Below are 16,381 nucleotides of genomic sequence, written 5' to 3'. Positions count from 1 at the left end.
GACTTCACCAGTTACAAACACAAAAACTTCAGCTCCTAAAGCTGAACTTCACCAGTTAAAAACACAAAACATTCACCAAAAAAACATGCTGTAGTTTTGACAAAAAACAAAACACAAATTCTGTTTATCTAAGGTATCATTGAGCTATTATAAAACAAATTATACTATAGCTCCTAAATAGTATCATATATTTAATACTCGAAATTTTTAAATACTCGTTCAAAAAACATAAATATAGAATTTTCATCAACAACATAAACACTCGTTCAAAAAACCTAAAAACACAATCGTAAAAGTAAAACTAATGCACTTATCAAACTAAACCCTAAGAAAATATTCTATCATAAATACATGACTATCAAAACCAAAATCAGAAATTAAATCGTAAAATAAAACCCAGAAAGTTATTGCAATGTACCTGTGATTAAATCGTAATGTGGGAACAACGACGACTAGCAGTTGAAAAATCAAAACAACAACGAAAACCGTTTGATTTCAGAGAAGAACAAATCAACAAACGCGAATAACGGGAGTGAGAGACAGAGACAGTAGAGGACTAGCGTATACTTGGAGAGAAAGTAGTCTTTTAATAAAGAAGGGCAAAATAGTTGCTTTTAACAAAAAAACAGATACGGGTACCAATAGAAAAACAAAGCGACTACAAGAATTTTTACAACGGAATCCCAGTAACGTGGGCCAAAGCCCAGTAATGTGTCTGAAAAAGGAAAAGAAGCCCAGCAACCAGTGTCTTCTCGCGACTCGCCGGAGGTGGCTAGCTATAGCCTATTCTCGATAGATTTACCGGACATTATAGACTCGCCGCTCCGGCGAGTTTCTTCGCGCTGCTAAGTCTATTAAATTGTTGAACCGAAAGTTTTTAAGTTATTTAATAGGAAGCATAGTGAACATGCCTAAACTTCTGTAAGTACAATTTCTTTATTATTCAAAACTCACTCAATTGCTTGCATTTTTTGGATATATAATGTTCTTATAGGTTTATTTTTACCAGATCGAAAGTCCGCGCGAGTTCGATAGTGCAAACACTTTTAAATGATATTCGAAATGTAAGCTAATTTTTTTATATCTTATTTTTTTGCTTATAGTTTTGCTACATTTTGTTGAATTAAATGAAGCTGAATTCTAATAGAGTTTTATTTTGTAGGGAGGAAAGGAAATTGGAGGCTTTAGCCAAGCTATGAGAACTTTCACTACCTCTAGCGGTATAAAATGATAAATCATCAACTTGTTGGTATTTGTGAATGTGAATACACAAGATTCATGTATCTATGTAGAAATGAAAAATGGATATGCTTATGATTAGTGCCGGAGCCACTAGAAATGTCATTCCTGGAATTTGAACCTACTACTTAAAACAATTTTTGAACCCCCTTTGTCACTTAACTAGAATTTTTCCTTCTGTCAATGGGATTGAACAGTGTAAATATACCAAAAAAATTTGTTTCTTACTCTATTTGCATTGTTTTATTTTTAAACGAAGGGGATTCAATTGAACAACTTAGCTCTGCCCCTGCATACGATATATGTTTATCCTGACTGTTTTTGTGTATCAGATAAAAAAATGTCGTCATAGTAATTTACATTAATGAGTACAGCATTTGATTTCTAGTATAAAACACTACCTACATAACCTGTGCAGGAATCAAGTATTATTTCTTAAAAAATAGAATATGGAATAAGATTACGTGTATTAGCAATACTACGAAAAACTTTATTCTTGATTAGGGTGTTGCAATCTATGCATAATAGTGCTTGTGTTATTATTCATTACATGACAATTCATGAATTGTTATTCACGGAATAACAATCTCCCTATTAACTTGCGTAGTAAATCATCCCTTAGTATTGTAACTTGTTTTTGCGTACAAGTGGTAGGTGTCCTACTAAAATATTAATTCGGTAAGGTCAATTGGAAATGAATGTTGAGGAGAAAAGAGTTAATCTTTTGGTCTTTTCGTTGTTTAGGGCATGTCGAGGAGCCTGTTTCAGGATTAGGGCAAAAACAAATTGTTGATGCACTTGTCTTTGGAGAGAGAAGCAGAGCTGTTAGTCTTCTCTATGACTTTAGTCTTGGAAACAACAAATTGAGCGCCAATGATTTCGCTTCAATCCTGCAAACTTGCGCAAGATTGCCTGATCCATTAGTAAGTATGCAAATAGACGTCCAATTCTTTCTTCTCATGTGGCACGTAATGTTTGTGCTAGTGAAAAGTTCTAAGATGAGCACATATTGCAGATTCATAGCCACTGATAGTTTAAATGGTCAATCAACTATGTTGTATATGCTAGGTTAGGTACCCAGACAAAGAATTATTGACATCCTGTGCCAACTACCTTAATGTCTTTTACTTCTACTAAGAACAAATAAGCAGGCTTTCTGGAATGTCATTTTGCAATATATTTTTGTCTCGTCTGAACAATAACTTGAAGAAGTTTTGTGCTTCTTCTTCTTTTTTCTGGCTGTAGTTTGTGATGGAGACTTGGAAGATTATGGAGGAGAAGGAAATCGACATTAGTGCCAAGTGCTATTTTCTTGCTGCTCGAGCACTCTGTAAAGGGGGTTACTTGAAGGAGGTACTAGCATCTGGTTTGCTTTCCACATTAGCATAGACTGGCTCTAAAAGAACTTATCGAATAACTGTTAAACTTCAACTCTCAATGGTATTTTTTCTACCTGTCCGAAGATGAATGTTTATGAATTGCCAGACTTTTAATTGGACAACTGACATCTAGGTGCTTGATGGAGGATAATATTATTTATTGCAAGGTGTAGTTTGCGTATCACATTGTCGGTTTATCTGACTTCTTCTTGATATTCTTTTGGAAGTTCAAGTGACATCCTATCTGAATGATTAATTACCTGTTGTACTGCTTGCATTATTATTGAGAAATTATATTTGTCTTTTCCTTGCCATGTGTCATTTATGTGTTTCCATCTGATATCTCTTTCAAGACACGTATTTCAATACTTCCCTTTGTAAAGGATTTGCTTCATAAGCTCCATATTAAAGTTTTCTCTTCTTTATTTCATTCAGGCACTCAGTTTGATGAGTATCATGGAAGAAAACCCAAATAGTTATTCTATGTTGCCTGTTTATAACAACTTCTTGGTGGCTTGTTCTGAAACACATACAGTAGATTATGCTAATGAATGTATGCGTTTGATGGAGCATCAGATGGTGGGAAAGAATGAGATAACATATGCTCAGTTTCTCAAGGTGCGTCTAGAGGTCTTTCAACAGAAATGTTATTGTCCTGTAGTTAAAGTTTAAAATCTTATTTGTCTTCCAGTTGTCCCTCTTACTATATTCCCAATGAATCATTTCCGTTGATTTCATGTTAATTCTGGTTATATAACTGATTCATATAAACCCCAGTTTTGATGCTTCTTTTCTGCTTATAACACCTTAAAACCCATAGAACTTTGTGTAACGAAAAATTTCATATTCAGCAGTCCCCACTAAAGAAATCTATTAAACCAATTCTCCACCTATTTAGTCATAGGTAGATCAACAACCCATGCTGTGATATAAAATCAATTATGCATTGGTAATTAAAAGGCGGTACTTCCAGTAGGTTGCGTTCTTCTCCAACTGATTCCTGATGTATAGCAGAAATCTAATCTGATAGCCAACTGTGAAACTTGTGATTATATGATATGCTGTATAGGAGCTTCTTATTCAGCATCGGTTGGTAACTTAAATATTCTCCAGCAATAATTATTTGGATAATATGGTTTACTTTCTGGTACATTGCCTTCACTAATTTGTATGATCTATATTCTACTAAATTTTATCTCTTGTTCTCGAGAAGTGCTTTGGAGATCATTTCTCCTTTGTCTTAACAAGAAGTGAAATGAGAACTTGTGCAATCAGATTTTCCCTTGCCAGGAACAAGGCAAATAAACTATTCACCTCCTTTAATCCACTCCTCCCTCTTCATTCCTAACCAAATTAGGTAGTATGCACCATGCAATTAATTATTTCTGTTTCATTTTGTTCTAAATCAGCTTTTTAAATGTTGAATATAGTTCTTAAGACAGCAGTTTAATTGTTTGTCTGAATAAATGTTGTTCTAAGCTCATTGTTTCAGCTTGCAGTTTTGCAGCAAAACCTGTCTGCTGTCCATGAAATCTGGAAGGAATGTAGTAAATATTACAGTCTCAGCGTTATTTCTCTTAGGAAGTTTATATGGTCCTTTACGGAGCTGAGAGATCTGCAATCAGCCTACACAACCTTACAACACATGGTGAGCTTGGTTGTTAGAGAAAACTCTTACATAAGTAGAACTGCTGAAGGAAGGTTTTGTGATTTAAGATTGGATATTCCAGCGCCTTCCACTGGCAACCTGAGTTTCATCGATGCATCTCTCAACACAGAGGGTAGCACCAATTTTGACTTGGAAAGGCAAAGTATTGGCAGCATTGAAATAAGCACAGTAAAAAAACCATTAAGTGCATCTGTTACAAAGCTTTTAAGGTGGTCCTTCAATGATGTCATGCATGCTTGTGCAAAAGTTCAAAATTGTGATTTGGCTGAGCAGTTAATGTTACAGGTATTACTACGATGTCCCAGTTGCTATGTCTCTATTTGGTCAATGTGAGTGCAGGGATCAGTAGGATAGTCGTTGCCCTTAGAATGATATGGCTAGACACATATCATCGTTGAACACAGAAATATATGCCAATAACAATTGTCTCAATATCATAAAGGAATTTCCTGTCTGTTTTTCACTAAGTCATCTCTTTTGTTTAGATGCAAACTCTTGGTTTGCAACCATCAGGGAGTACATATGATGGCTTCATTAGGGCAATTGTTACCACAAGAGGATTTAGTGATGGAGTGGAAGTGGTAAGATATACTTATTATCATGGGAATCTTCTTTAGAACTTCTCTTTCTCCAAGGATAGTACTTGCTCGTGGTTTTCTCAGTTTGACATGATGTAGTTTTTCAAATTTTGCAGCTAAAGGTTATGCAAGAGAAAAATATTAAGCCTCATGATTCAACTCTTGCTGTTTTAGCAGTCATCTGCAGCAGAGAGTTACAACTCGACAGGGCAGAGGCTTTCTTGGATGAGATGGCCGAAATCCGAAGTCCTCGTCCTTATAATGCTTTCCTTGAAGCATGTGATGTCCTGGTAAGACATACATAATTGTTTCGGAAAAAATACAATATAATTCAAAGCAGTAGATCATCACTGGTCCCATCCTTAGATCAGTACAGTCGGAACTGGTGAGGTTTTGACTCTCAGTGAAGTAGGTTCGTGGATAGTTCAAAAAGACCAATCAGCTTGTCCAGACTTTTGTTTTTCTAGCCAGTCAAAACTATCTCTCTGAGCATATTCTTGCTTCCTTCACATCTTGATATCACTGTCATATCTTTTGCTTTCTCAGGATTTATAAGGAATATGAGATTTTTGAGCTAGCTTTCAGCAAAAGAGTTTTGTATGTCAAGCTAAAATGTTGCCACTATAACTACCCTCTGACTTAAATGTTTTAGAATTTCAAATATGGATAACGCCCCCTCTTGTTGTAACTAAGAGATATATTGCTTTAGGGTCTTCTAAATTCTGCCATATCCAGCATCACTTTGTTTTTTCAGCATCTTTTCGGTAGAATTGCGCATCTCTCTTGTCAATTGTGTTAGACTGAGATGTCCAGTTTTTGAGTCTTTTACAAATTAATATTGTAGGATCAACCTGAACGAGCAGTTCAGATATTGGCTAAGATGAAAAAGTTGAATCTCCAGCCAAATATCAGGACATATGAATTGCTATTCTCATTGTTTGGTAATGTGAATTCACCTTATGAAGAGGGCAACATGCTGTCACAAGTGGATGTTGCTAAAAGGATAAATGCTATAGAAATGGATATGATGAAATACGGCCTTCAGCACAGTCACCTGTCATTGAAGAATGTGGTAAATGATACTTTTCCTCAACTAAAACAAATTTAGGTTTTGATCTATTTGATTACTGTTTTACTTCCTTAGCTAAGTAGAGATGATGATCTGAATGAGTAAATCTGCTATGATTTGGGTCACTGAATTTTAAATATTGAAGATGTCATAGTTTGTTTAATCTAATGTCTACTATGCGAATAGTTTATTTATATTTGTATGTGCATTTTCATAATAGTGTTTCTCTATTTAATCTTTTGTTAAATAATCAGTAAAGTATTTCATATAATTTTTTTTGAGAATTAAAGTATTTCATATAATTGTCAAATATTGTACAGGAATGTGTTTAAATCGTTTTTTTCAATTAAGGGGAATTCATTAAAACCATCCAGTGGATGCAAGTAAAAGATTACAAGAAAGAGAGATAGTGTCTGCTCATATACACAAAAAACTATCTTTTATTTTTTGATAGGGTAAGCCTCACCCTCCTCCAAATCCATCTACCTAGGAGACCAACAGTGTTTTGTCACCACCCTTCTCCCTTAGTGACTGGAGCCCGGACCTCATGGTTGAGATAGAAGGCCCTTACAACTAGGCTATCTCACCATTTAAATATTAGTTTATTGTTTATGGAAGCATATGTAATATAACATCTAATGACTTCACCATTTTCAGATTAAATAATCGGTCAACGTCTTCTCACTTAAGATTTGTAGAGCATCTTAAGTGCCACATATCTTTAAAGTGATTTTAGTGCTGAATTGAGTTATGAAACAGCTCCATACGTTGCAGCTTTTGTTTATGCTTCTACTGCAGATACTCCATTGTTTTGTGCCCTAATACTAAAAAGACTTAAGTTCCAGTATTATATTGACTGCATGCTTTAGTGCAATATCCGTGGATTTTACTCTTCTTTATTTTCCAGTTGAAAGCGCTTGGAACAGAGGGGATGATAAAGGAGCTGATTCAATATTTACATGCTGCGGAGAATCGGTTCTCTCGTTATGACACTTATATGATCACACCTGTCTATAATACAGTTTTGCATTCCCTTGTTGAGGCTAAAGAGGTAATCAACCTAGGATTTCTACTATATAAGCATCTGTTTCATAGTTATATCGGTTACACTGTGTCTGCTGTCTGAGTCTATTTTTTTCTTTTCAGAGCCAAATGGCAACGCAGATTTTCAAATCTATGGTGTCTTCTGGAGTTCCACCCGATGCTGCAACATATAACATCATGATTGATTGCTGTAGCATTATTGGATGTTTCAGATCTGCACTTACCCTGATCTCTATGATGTTACGCAATGGTTTCAATCCTCAAGCAGTGACTTTAACTGGTCTGTTAAAGGTATTTGTTTAGTCTTGTTTAGCTATTCTCACTAATCTGCGGAAGCTGGATCATTAGAAAAATAAAAATAAAAAGTAAACTTGCACAAACTTGGCCTAAGCACCTAGCCTTTGTTATTTGTTGAAAAGGACTTTTTATGAAGTGGACAGTATGTGCTTTCTAGCACTTATCCCGCTAACTTTTTGACTATTTATAAACTTTGCCAAATCAATCAAATGATTCACTAAACCTCGTAAACCCAAGACCACCATAACTAACTTGTTGGTTTTCTAAAACGCTGCAACAGTTTGGGTTTGTCTGATACTTTATTGAGCTGGAAGGGGGCGAAAATATAGGCAATTGGTTGGGACAAAATGCCTTGCCACAACCATCACCTATCTGCCCTAGTGGTACACTAGATCTTAGCTTATGGTGAATAAAAAGCGTTCCCTTTCTTTCGGTGAATGTACTACAAGAACTAATAGATAGCTATGACGCATGGTCATTGTTCACCAGCTTATTTTTCCCTTTATGACTATTTTGATATGCAAATGGTGCCCACTGATGTTCCATCTGAGAACTGAGTTGTTTCTGCTGTCAGATATCGTTGAGATCTGAGGACTTTGATGGTTCATTAAAATTGTTGAATCAAGGAATTTCAGAAGGGATCCAGCTTGATGTACTTTTATATAACACCATTCTTCAAGTGGCATCTGAGAAGGTAATTAACTAAAATATCAACCTATAAGGTATTGTATTGTTATTAATAAAATCCTTGCCTTTTAGTAGAGCCAATATTTATTTATTTTCGATAATTGTGAATTAGAAGCCAAATCTATTGTATATATATAGAATAACATGAAATTGTTGCACAGAAAAAAGGTTTTATTTGAATTTCTTTTCTGTTATTTGGTGGAACCCTGGTACCTCAACTTGAAATTGTAGGAAGGAAGCTTCACAATCAATCTTTTTGCTGTTTCAATTATTATTGTCTTGGGCTACCATAAGATAGTAACTGAATTCAAGACAATTCTACTTCTATTGCAAAAAATAGAAGTAACTGAATTCAAGATAGTAACTGAATTCAAATGGGGTATCATTTTTTCTTTCCGGTATTTCCTTAAAGCTTGAAAAAAAACCAAATATAGGGGTAGTGTTTTCTCAGCTTAGATTTCTTCCAGAAGGGCGCTGGACACTTTCTTAGAAATGTTAATCATAGATGGCAGTGGAGAGGAGGATTCTGGGGGAGTTAGGATGCTAGAGATAGGAGAAGAAAGAAGAAACTACTTGCTTGGCGGTTAGGGGGAGTGGAGAGGACTGTTAGTTTAACGGGAAATTGAATGAACCCATCCACCTGTTAAGTTAAATGAAAACTCCAGCTGCATTTTACCTTTTACTGCTTGAAGAAAATCTGTACGCTTTCTAACTAGGTCATGAAACTGTTTTTTCCAGGGAAGAATAGATGTCATCGAGCTCATTGTGGAGCAGATGCACGTCCATGGGGTTCTGCCAGATCCATCAACTTGCAGTCATGTTTTCGCTGCATACATAGACCATGGATTCTACAATACTGCCATGGAAGCATTGCAAGTTTTGAGTGTGCGAATGATTGCTGGGTGTGACAACATTGCGGATGACAAGCAAACTGAACTCGAAAATCTAATTCTTGGTGAAGACTTGGAAGACGAGTCCCAGATTCTTGAGCCTTTCAAAGACTCAAAGGAATATCTTACTGTTGCCTTACTACAATTAAGATGGTGTGCCATACTTGGATATCCAGTATCGTGGTCACCTAGTGAAAGTCAATGGGCCAGGAGACTTTCAAATAATCTTGCTTCAATGAGTGGTTCTCTATGAAGGTTTCATGGTTGGACAACGTTGGTTGACTCTTCTAATCTTGCAAATCGCCTGGTATGACAGCGTTCGGTTCTGATTCTGCAAAGTCTTGATATTTTAAGGACCGGAATGGGTTAACGAGGATATGGTTGTCATTTCAATACCAGGTGTCATAGGTAGTCAAAGTCAGAATCTTCCATCGTATGAAATCCTGGCAATTTTGTGTGCTATGCCTTGCTGATTGTACAGCAGTAGCAGCCAAAGGTTTCAGCAGAACAAATTAGGGGGAAAAAAAAAAGCGGAAAAGGGCCAAAAATGTCCCCAACGTATTGGAAATGACTCAAAAATACCCTTCGTTAACCTTTTGGTCCACAAATAGCCTCAACGTTTTAATTTGGCTCAAATCTATCCTTTCATTTAACGGACCATCCATGGCAAAATCCGAGACTTTACAATAGCCATGTGGCATGCTATAAACATGTCACGTGTATTTTCCAATAATAAATTAAAACCCACCCGTTTGTTTAAAAGTACCCAACCCGCCGCATGATACCTGACCCGTTTCTTTTTATCAAAACCTTGTACCCCATTCTTTCATCCTCGTTCAAACAAGTAGGGTTCTGCAAGTCCATTTTCTCCTTTATAATCTTTTTCCTCTTCTTTCTTTCAACTTCATCAGAGAACAAAGTGCAAAGAATGAATTTTTTTTACTATTGTCAGGATCTATTTTCGTCGAATTTGTAGCTACTAAAGTGATGTAATGGAGACTAGTATATATCTAAAACTGCATATTTAAAGTTGTTTATTTGATGAAAAATGGACGAAACATACACTATGTTTTGGTAAAATGTCAGTACAAGATTTTGGGGGGGGGGGGGGGAAGAATCTTTTCTCTGGGAAATGGGTCAGGGGATTATCTCTCTGCAGTTAAGGAGTGGGTTGGATACTTTTAAACAAACAGGTGGGTTTTAATTTTATTATTGAAAAATACACGTGGCATGTTTATAAGGTGCCACATGGCTGTTGTAAAGTCTCAAATTTTGTCATGGATGGACCGTTAAATGAAAGGATAGATTTGAGCCAAATTAAAACGTTGAGGCTATTTGTGGACCAAAAGGTTAACGGAAGGTATTTTTGAGTCATTTTTAATACGTTAGGGGTATTTTTGATCCTTCTCCAGAAAAAGAAAATATGTTCACGAAATAATCTAGTTTGGCAGGATTCTTTTCACTGATCCTCCATTTTGTTGTGCCAACAGGTATGTACATTAGTGTTGAAAAGAGCCTTGACATGTGTGAGACCTTATTTTCTTTTACTTCCAATAAAAGTGGGCATGGTGTCTGAGCAGAGGCGGAGTCATGATTTGAGTCTTATGGGTTCGAAATTGTTATTATTTTAAGTTACTGGGTTCTAAATTAATAATTTGTACAAATTCAATAAATTTCTTAAGACAATTACAGGGTTTGAACAAAACCCGCTGGGTTCGGCGAACCCTCATGCCGCACTCTGGCTCCGCCCCTGTGTCTGACTTGAACGTGACTCTAGTTGCTTCATTTACATTCTTCTACTCTTCTCAAGCCATAAACGCCTTGACACTTACTATGGGAAATTAATTCATATTACCAGCAAAACCATACGGCCATGCACATTATATATACGAAATAGCAAATTTAGCGATTTTCCTTTTTCCTTTTTTAGCAATTTATAGTGAATTGTAGTGGAGACCAACAAAATACTTCATCTTAGTATCTTACCAAACAAATGACAGTCCATCGCAGTCCCTGTTATTTGTTGCAAATTACTTATGCTTTAGGAAACCAAGAAGGCATTAACTATCCTTTTCAAATCAAAGTTTACTATTATAATCATTATTATTTACTCATTTAGTGAAGAGACTAGAGAAATTTAGTCAAATACCCTTTATATTTAATGCTATTAAATGGTTTTCTTAATATCAAAACATTAAGAAAGATAAAAAGAACCGGTAGTATTATTAGTAATTCTTCAAAGAACAAGTCGTTAGATCAGATATCAGGAAGCTAGTTCTTCTGGAATACAAGTTCTCATTCCCGTCAACGGAGAGGTACAATTTTGAGGGTGAGGAATCAGAATAACTTACATCATTTGTACTGTGTATCAATTTTTAGTACAGCTTCTTGTATAAGATGCTCTCAATCTGAGAATAACAGGGGGGGGGAGGGGAGGTGAATGAAGAAAATGCCACTAAAACCAATTTTGGCTGTAGTCCTCCCAGATAGTCGTACAAGCTTAATATTGACCCCTCTCGAACAACAAAAGCTCATCAAAAGGCATGTTGCTTCAACTCTTTATGCTTGCTATAATAGACACTTGTTATATGTGTCTAAATATTTTCACCGGGAGGCAGCTCAGCGAGCTTTGGAGGAGTACCCAGTACCCGTTCCATGTCAAAGCGGACTTCAATATTCCGTATGCTATAACCAACCACCATGAGCCAATATAGCAGTTTGGCAAGTTCTGGGGCACTTGTCTCTGTTACACTAGTCTGCATTCCATATGAAAGGAAAATGATAAGCATACCAACAAACATGTTCATACATTCCAGTACTTGCTGCATATGTTACTGAACACAAAAGTATACATAGTTTGTCTAGGCTTTGCCTTTGCTATTTTAAAATAATACATGATAAATATGCTTGTCAATAGTTGATAGCTAGCCACTTTTACCAAACTGGGCACAAGGAGAGGAGAGTTTTGAACACATCTCCATAATAAAAGATCTGTGGATACATTAAGTTAATCAATATTGATTAAGTGATATTTAAGCATCTTCTATATGTACAGACGCCACGCCATGCCAGCCAAAGAATTTTTAGAATCTTTGCAGAAATGAATCGAGACTTAGACCACTGTGACTAATATTTTTCTCTTATAAGCAACAACTGCACTATGAAAATGTTATACCTTCATTTGACTAGGATCTGAAACAGCTAAGAGACGCTTAATGAATGAATTCATGGCGAGCACAACATCTTCTCCAGCCGTACTGGTCAGCTCCTGCAATATGTCATTACATAAAAAAAATCATTAAAAAATTTACCTCCTCCATTTAGATTTTAGAATTACACAGTTATACAAATACATAAATAAAAGTTCAATTGTAAGGTTGTATATAGCCTGCCCATGGACTCAGCAGCAGTTCAAGGTCTGTGAAATAGATATTACTCGTCCATAGTGGTTAAGCAAAATCAGAAAGACCAATATAAAACAAACAGTTTTTAAGCAATAACTACCTACACCAAAAAATCCCAGAATGTTCAAATATCCTCCCCACCTGCTCTAAAACATCGAATGTCAAATACCCTCACCAAATTCAAGCAGCAAGCTGTCTGACCTTGATATTTTGGGGCTCAAGAGTCTTCAGATATTCCAACAGCTCATTATAACCGCTACCAGATTTCCTTTCCATTTGACGATTCAATTCTTCTACTTCTGCTTCAAGTAACTCAATATACTTCAAAGCGTCTATTTTCTCAGGGCCTGTTACATTATTCCACCTTATGACTTCTCCAGTCACCTTTTTCTGGGTACCTGATGCATAATCTGGTGAATCCTGAACAGTAAAAAGGGTGCTAAGTTACTCATCAGAAATATTGGCTTTGCAACCAAATTCAAGCAGCAGTTCTAGCAGCTGACAGACAAGTACTTCACACTTCACAAATCCAGCAAAGGACACGTATTTTCAGATGGACCATAAGATAAAAGGACAGGAAAGAAAAAGAGCAAATATTCATTATTTTAAAAACAAAAGAAAAAAAAGGTATTTGAGCAGTGGATACTTGAGACAACATCATAGAAATTGTAAAAAAAGTCATAACGTAAAATCACCGGTAATGCAAGAATAGTTTTATTGAAGACTTCTAGTTGACAGTATGATATAACAATTCCAAGAAATTCTAACTTCGACTGCATTCATTTTAACTTAGACTGTGAAACACACTAGACAAACAGCAACCACTCTCAGAAGGACTCAAAAGGTTTAATTTAGAAAAGTGGAACAAAGATTGTAACCCTCTACGTTCCATAAGCAGAAGCAGAAAAAGAGGGGGGGGGGGGGATACAAGAAATAAAAGGAAACATAGACACCGGGACAAACTGAAAGCTTCTCTATGAATAAGTTTGAAAGTTAAAAAGCTACTAAAATCTTTTCCCTGTTATCCAGTCAAACATTTTATTGTGACATCATGATCTTTAAACAAAATCATATGTTCTTTTCCGGTCAAAGTCTTCTGGAGGACAAATAGAGACAAACCAGAAATAGTTTTATGAACAGATTGATACCATTTACCCTTCCATCTCTTGTATTAAAAACAGCAAGTTGCTACCCTGCTAACTTGGAAGATGTGCACCTACCCAAGATAAGAGAATGGATGCTCACTTCCCATCAGCCTTACGTTGAGGAATATTTTTAAATTTTCATTTGCCCGTTTTAATCCGTTTACTATTTAGTGTTAAGTGTCATTTATCCCCTGAGTGATGCTAAGAGACTTCAACCTGAGAAAAGACACGAATAACTCCAAAACAACCAAGATATGTTGTAGTAAATTATCCAAATTGAAACTGATACATTATTTGGCAGTAAAGAGTGGTAATTCATTTAGTTCCAGAAAATGGCAACAAAATCAACACACCAAAAAGTACTTACCTTTTCCTCCTGTGCTTCAGGAAGGGCAGCCTGTTCCAGGCTTTCTTGCAATTCTAGTCGAAATTGAGCATTCCTAAACATATATCCAGTCATCAACACACTATACATAAGCTGAGCAAGATTTTCAGCCACCTAAAGAAAAATCAACATCGCCCAAAATTAGCATCAGCCCCAGAGATGACATGTACGCCCATAATCAAAGCACGTCTCATCTCAGATATTACGGCTCGCAAAACCTTGAAATCATAGCCACTTACCGTGGTTACAGTAATGGCAAAAAATTGTGGAGGTAAAGTTCCAATCATATTTGTCACAGTTTGGCGCATCGCATCAACTACCTAGCATACATAAGAATTATCAAAACATGTCACGTTAGTACCTTGAACTTCAAGCAAGTTTCATTTACATTAGCTCTTTCACTTATATTTACGTCACTACATCAACAAACCTAACAGCTTTACCTGAATACAAAATAGTTGGATTCATCTATACAAGTCCTCTACATCTATTCCGCTCTATTTGGGCCAATTAGGCCTGCTATATACAGTGAAAATGCACAAGAAAAAAATTTAAAAAGGAAAAATTCTTCAAAGTATAAAACTTTATTGCAAATACCTGTTGTGGGGCCCTTTTGACAAACAACTCCATGAATTCTGGTTGTACATTTTGTACATACTCCAATAGAATTTCCCTTCTGCTCTTTTGCTGCAATAAACATTATTAACTTTAAAATCTTTCAACCTGCTTTGCCTGCATTTTTGTTACAATATTGGGCAAACCAACATTTTCAACTTTAAAAAAAGTACTCCACTAATTCCAAATAAAGAACAAAGACTGAAAATTTGAGTACCATAGAGCCGTTGGGAGGTTTCGACTCGTTTTTACTGTCATTTTCGTTGTTTTTTTGAGATGAATCGAAGGATTGAGCTCTCAAAGTAAATCTTTGTTTGCGAAATGTTTTCTTCTTCTGGAAGCTAATTAAAGAACAAAGCCGTCGATTATCAACAGACGAAGAACCGTAAGATTGCAAGAGAAATGTTGGTTTCAACGTCAGCGACGACATTTAAAAATGTTTTAAGCGAATTGCTTTTTGTTTTTTCCTTAGCTAAAACCCTATTATCTCCATTGATGATAACAACATGAAAAGCTTATGGGAAGAGGAATGAGTCAAGCGTCACTGGGAGCGACTCAGTGATGATTTTGGGCCTTCCAATCTTTCGGGTCATCTGGTGGGCTTCTTGATTAAGTGTTTTATTGGGGGAAGTGCATGGAGAAATTCAAAAATAGCCAGATTTACAAGTGGTCATTCAAAAATAATTATAGTTTCAAAATTAATCGAAATTTAGCCATTTTTCATGTAAAGATAAATTTGAAGGAAAATACTGTTCAAAATCCGGAAAAATACTCTAGCATAATATACTGGAGTTCCAATATATTATACTGGAACTCTAGTCTAATATAGTAGAGTTCCAGTATAATATACCGGTCCAACATAATATAATGGAGTTTGGAGCACCAATGCTCCAGTCTCCAGTATATTATACTAGAGCCAGCAAAATATACCGGTCCAGCATATTATTATGTTGGACCGGTCTCTGTTGCAGTGAAGTAGTGGCTAATTTTTAATAACTTGGCAAACGCTGGCTATTCTTGAATGACCGGACCGAAAAATGGCTAGAACGTGCTATTTTAACGGAAGTGCACAGTTATCCACTATTTAAAGATGTCTTTACTTTTTATCCACAGTTTAGGATGTATTTACTTTTTAGCCACTGCTTAATAATCTTTTACCCGTCCGGACAAAAATATCACTGTGTTAGACATGAGTGCAATATAAATATTAAGGATATGGTATCCTTAACTTCATGAATGTTGTATAAATATTAAGGACATGGTGTCTTTAACTTCATGAATGCTGTGTAAATATTAAGGATTACTTGTCCTTAGTTTTTGAACTTGTAACTCTAAGTTTAGTATTACCTGTCCTTAACTTTTGAACTTGTAACTCTAAGTTCAAGACTAAATGTCCTTAACTTTTGAACTTGGAACTCGAAGTTCAGAACCACATGTCCTTAATTTTTGTGCTTGTAACTCTAAATCAAGGACTACTTATACTTAATTTATATGCTTGTAACTTTAAGTTAAGGACTACTTGTCCTTGATTTCTATGCTTGTAACTCTAAGTTAAGGACCAAGTGTCATTAATTTTTGAACTTCCAACTTTAAGTTCAGGACCAAGTGTCCTTAACTTATGATCTTGTTAATGTAAGTTAGGACTAGCTGTCCTTAATTTATGAGCTTGTAAGTCTAAGTTAAGGACTACTTGTCCTTAGTTTTTGAACTTGTAACTCTAAGTTTAGGACTACATATCATTAACTTTTGAACTTGTAATTCTAAGTTCAGGACTACATAACCTTAACTTTTGAACTTGTAACTCAAATTTCAGGACCACTTGTCCTTAGTTTTTGAATTTGTAACTCTAAGTTTAGGACTACTTGTCCTTAATTTTTGAACTTGTAACTCTAAGTTCAGGACTACATGTCCTTAACTTTTGAACTTGGAACTCGAATTTCAGGACTACCTATCATTAATTTTTGTGCTTGTAACTCTAAG

General features: G+C 35.7%; 2 protein-coding genes across 3 annotated transcripts; one reads left to right on the top strand and one right to left on the bottom strand.

Moving 5' to 3' along the window:
- The first annotated feature begins 688 nt into the window (after positions 1 to 688).
- On the top strand, positions 689 to 9,889 carry LOC104227170 (pentatricopeptide repeat-containing protein At1g76280). 2 transcript variants are annotated; one of them, XM_009779344.2, is made up of 14 exons: positions 689 to 921; positions 1,010 to 1,064; positions 1,163 to 1,220; positions 1,984 to 2,162; positions 2,485 to 2,592; positions 3,054 to 3,236; positions 4,111 to 4,572; positions 4,773 to 4,868; positions 4,982 to 5,155; positions 5,710 to 5,937; positions 6,842 to 6,985; positions 7,081 to 7,269; positions 7,850 to 7,969; positions 8,701 to 9,889. In XM_009779344.2, exons 1-14 carry the CDS (start codon positions 908 to 910, stop codon positions 9,103 to 9,105), a joined length of 2,415 nt encoding a protein of 804 aa, XP_009777646.1. In that variant the 5' UTR covers positions 689 to 907; the 3' UTR covers positions 9,106 to 9,889. The 2 variants fall into 2 exon arrangements, with proteins under 2 accessions (XP_009777646.1, XP_009777644.1); XM_009779342.2 differs by having other exon boundaries at positions 995 to 1,064.
- A 1,167-nt stretch (positions 9,890 to 11,056) lies between these two features.
- LOC104227169 (uncharacterized) lies at positions 11,057 to 14,975 on the bottom strand. The gene is made up of 7 exons (XM_009779341.2): positions 14,619 to 14,975; positions 14,384 to 14,473; positions 14,026 to 14,106; positions 13,769 to 13,900; positions 12,458 to 12,676; positions 12,028 to 12,120; positions 11,057 to 11,608 (listed from the first exon to the last, which is right to left on the bottom strand). The coding sequence occupies exons 1-7, from the start codon at positions 14,829 to 14,831 to the stop codon at positions 11,447 to 11,449; spliced, it is 990 nt and encodes a 329-aa protein (XP_009777643.1). The 5' UTR covers positions 14,832 to 14,975; the 3' UTR covers positions 11,057 to 11,446.
- Between the last annotated feature and the right edge of the window lie 1,406 nt (positions 14,976 to 16,381).

The sequence above is a fragment of the Nicotiana sylvestris genome, chromosome 4, assembly GCF_000393655.2.
Source record: "Nicotiana sylvestris chromosome 4, ASM39365v2, whole genome shotgun sequence".
Lineage (NCBI taxonomy): Eukaryota > Viridiplantae > Streptophyta > Magnoliopsida > Solanales > Solanaceae > Nicotiana > Nicotiana sylvestris.
This window is presented reverse-complemented; position numbering and strand designations above follow the sequence as displayed.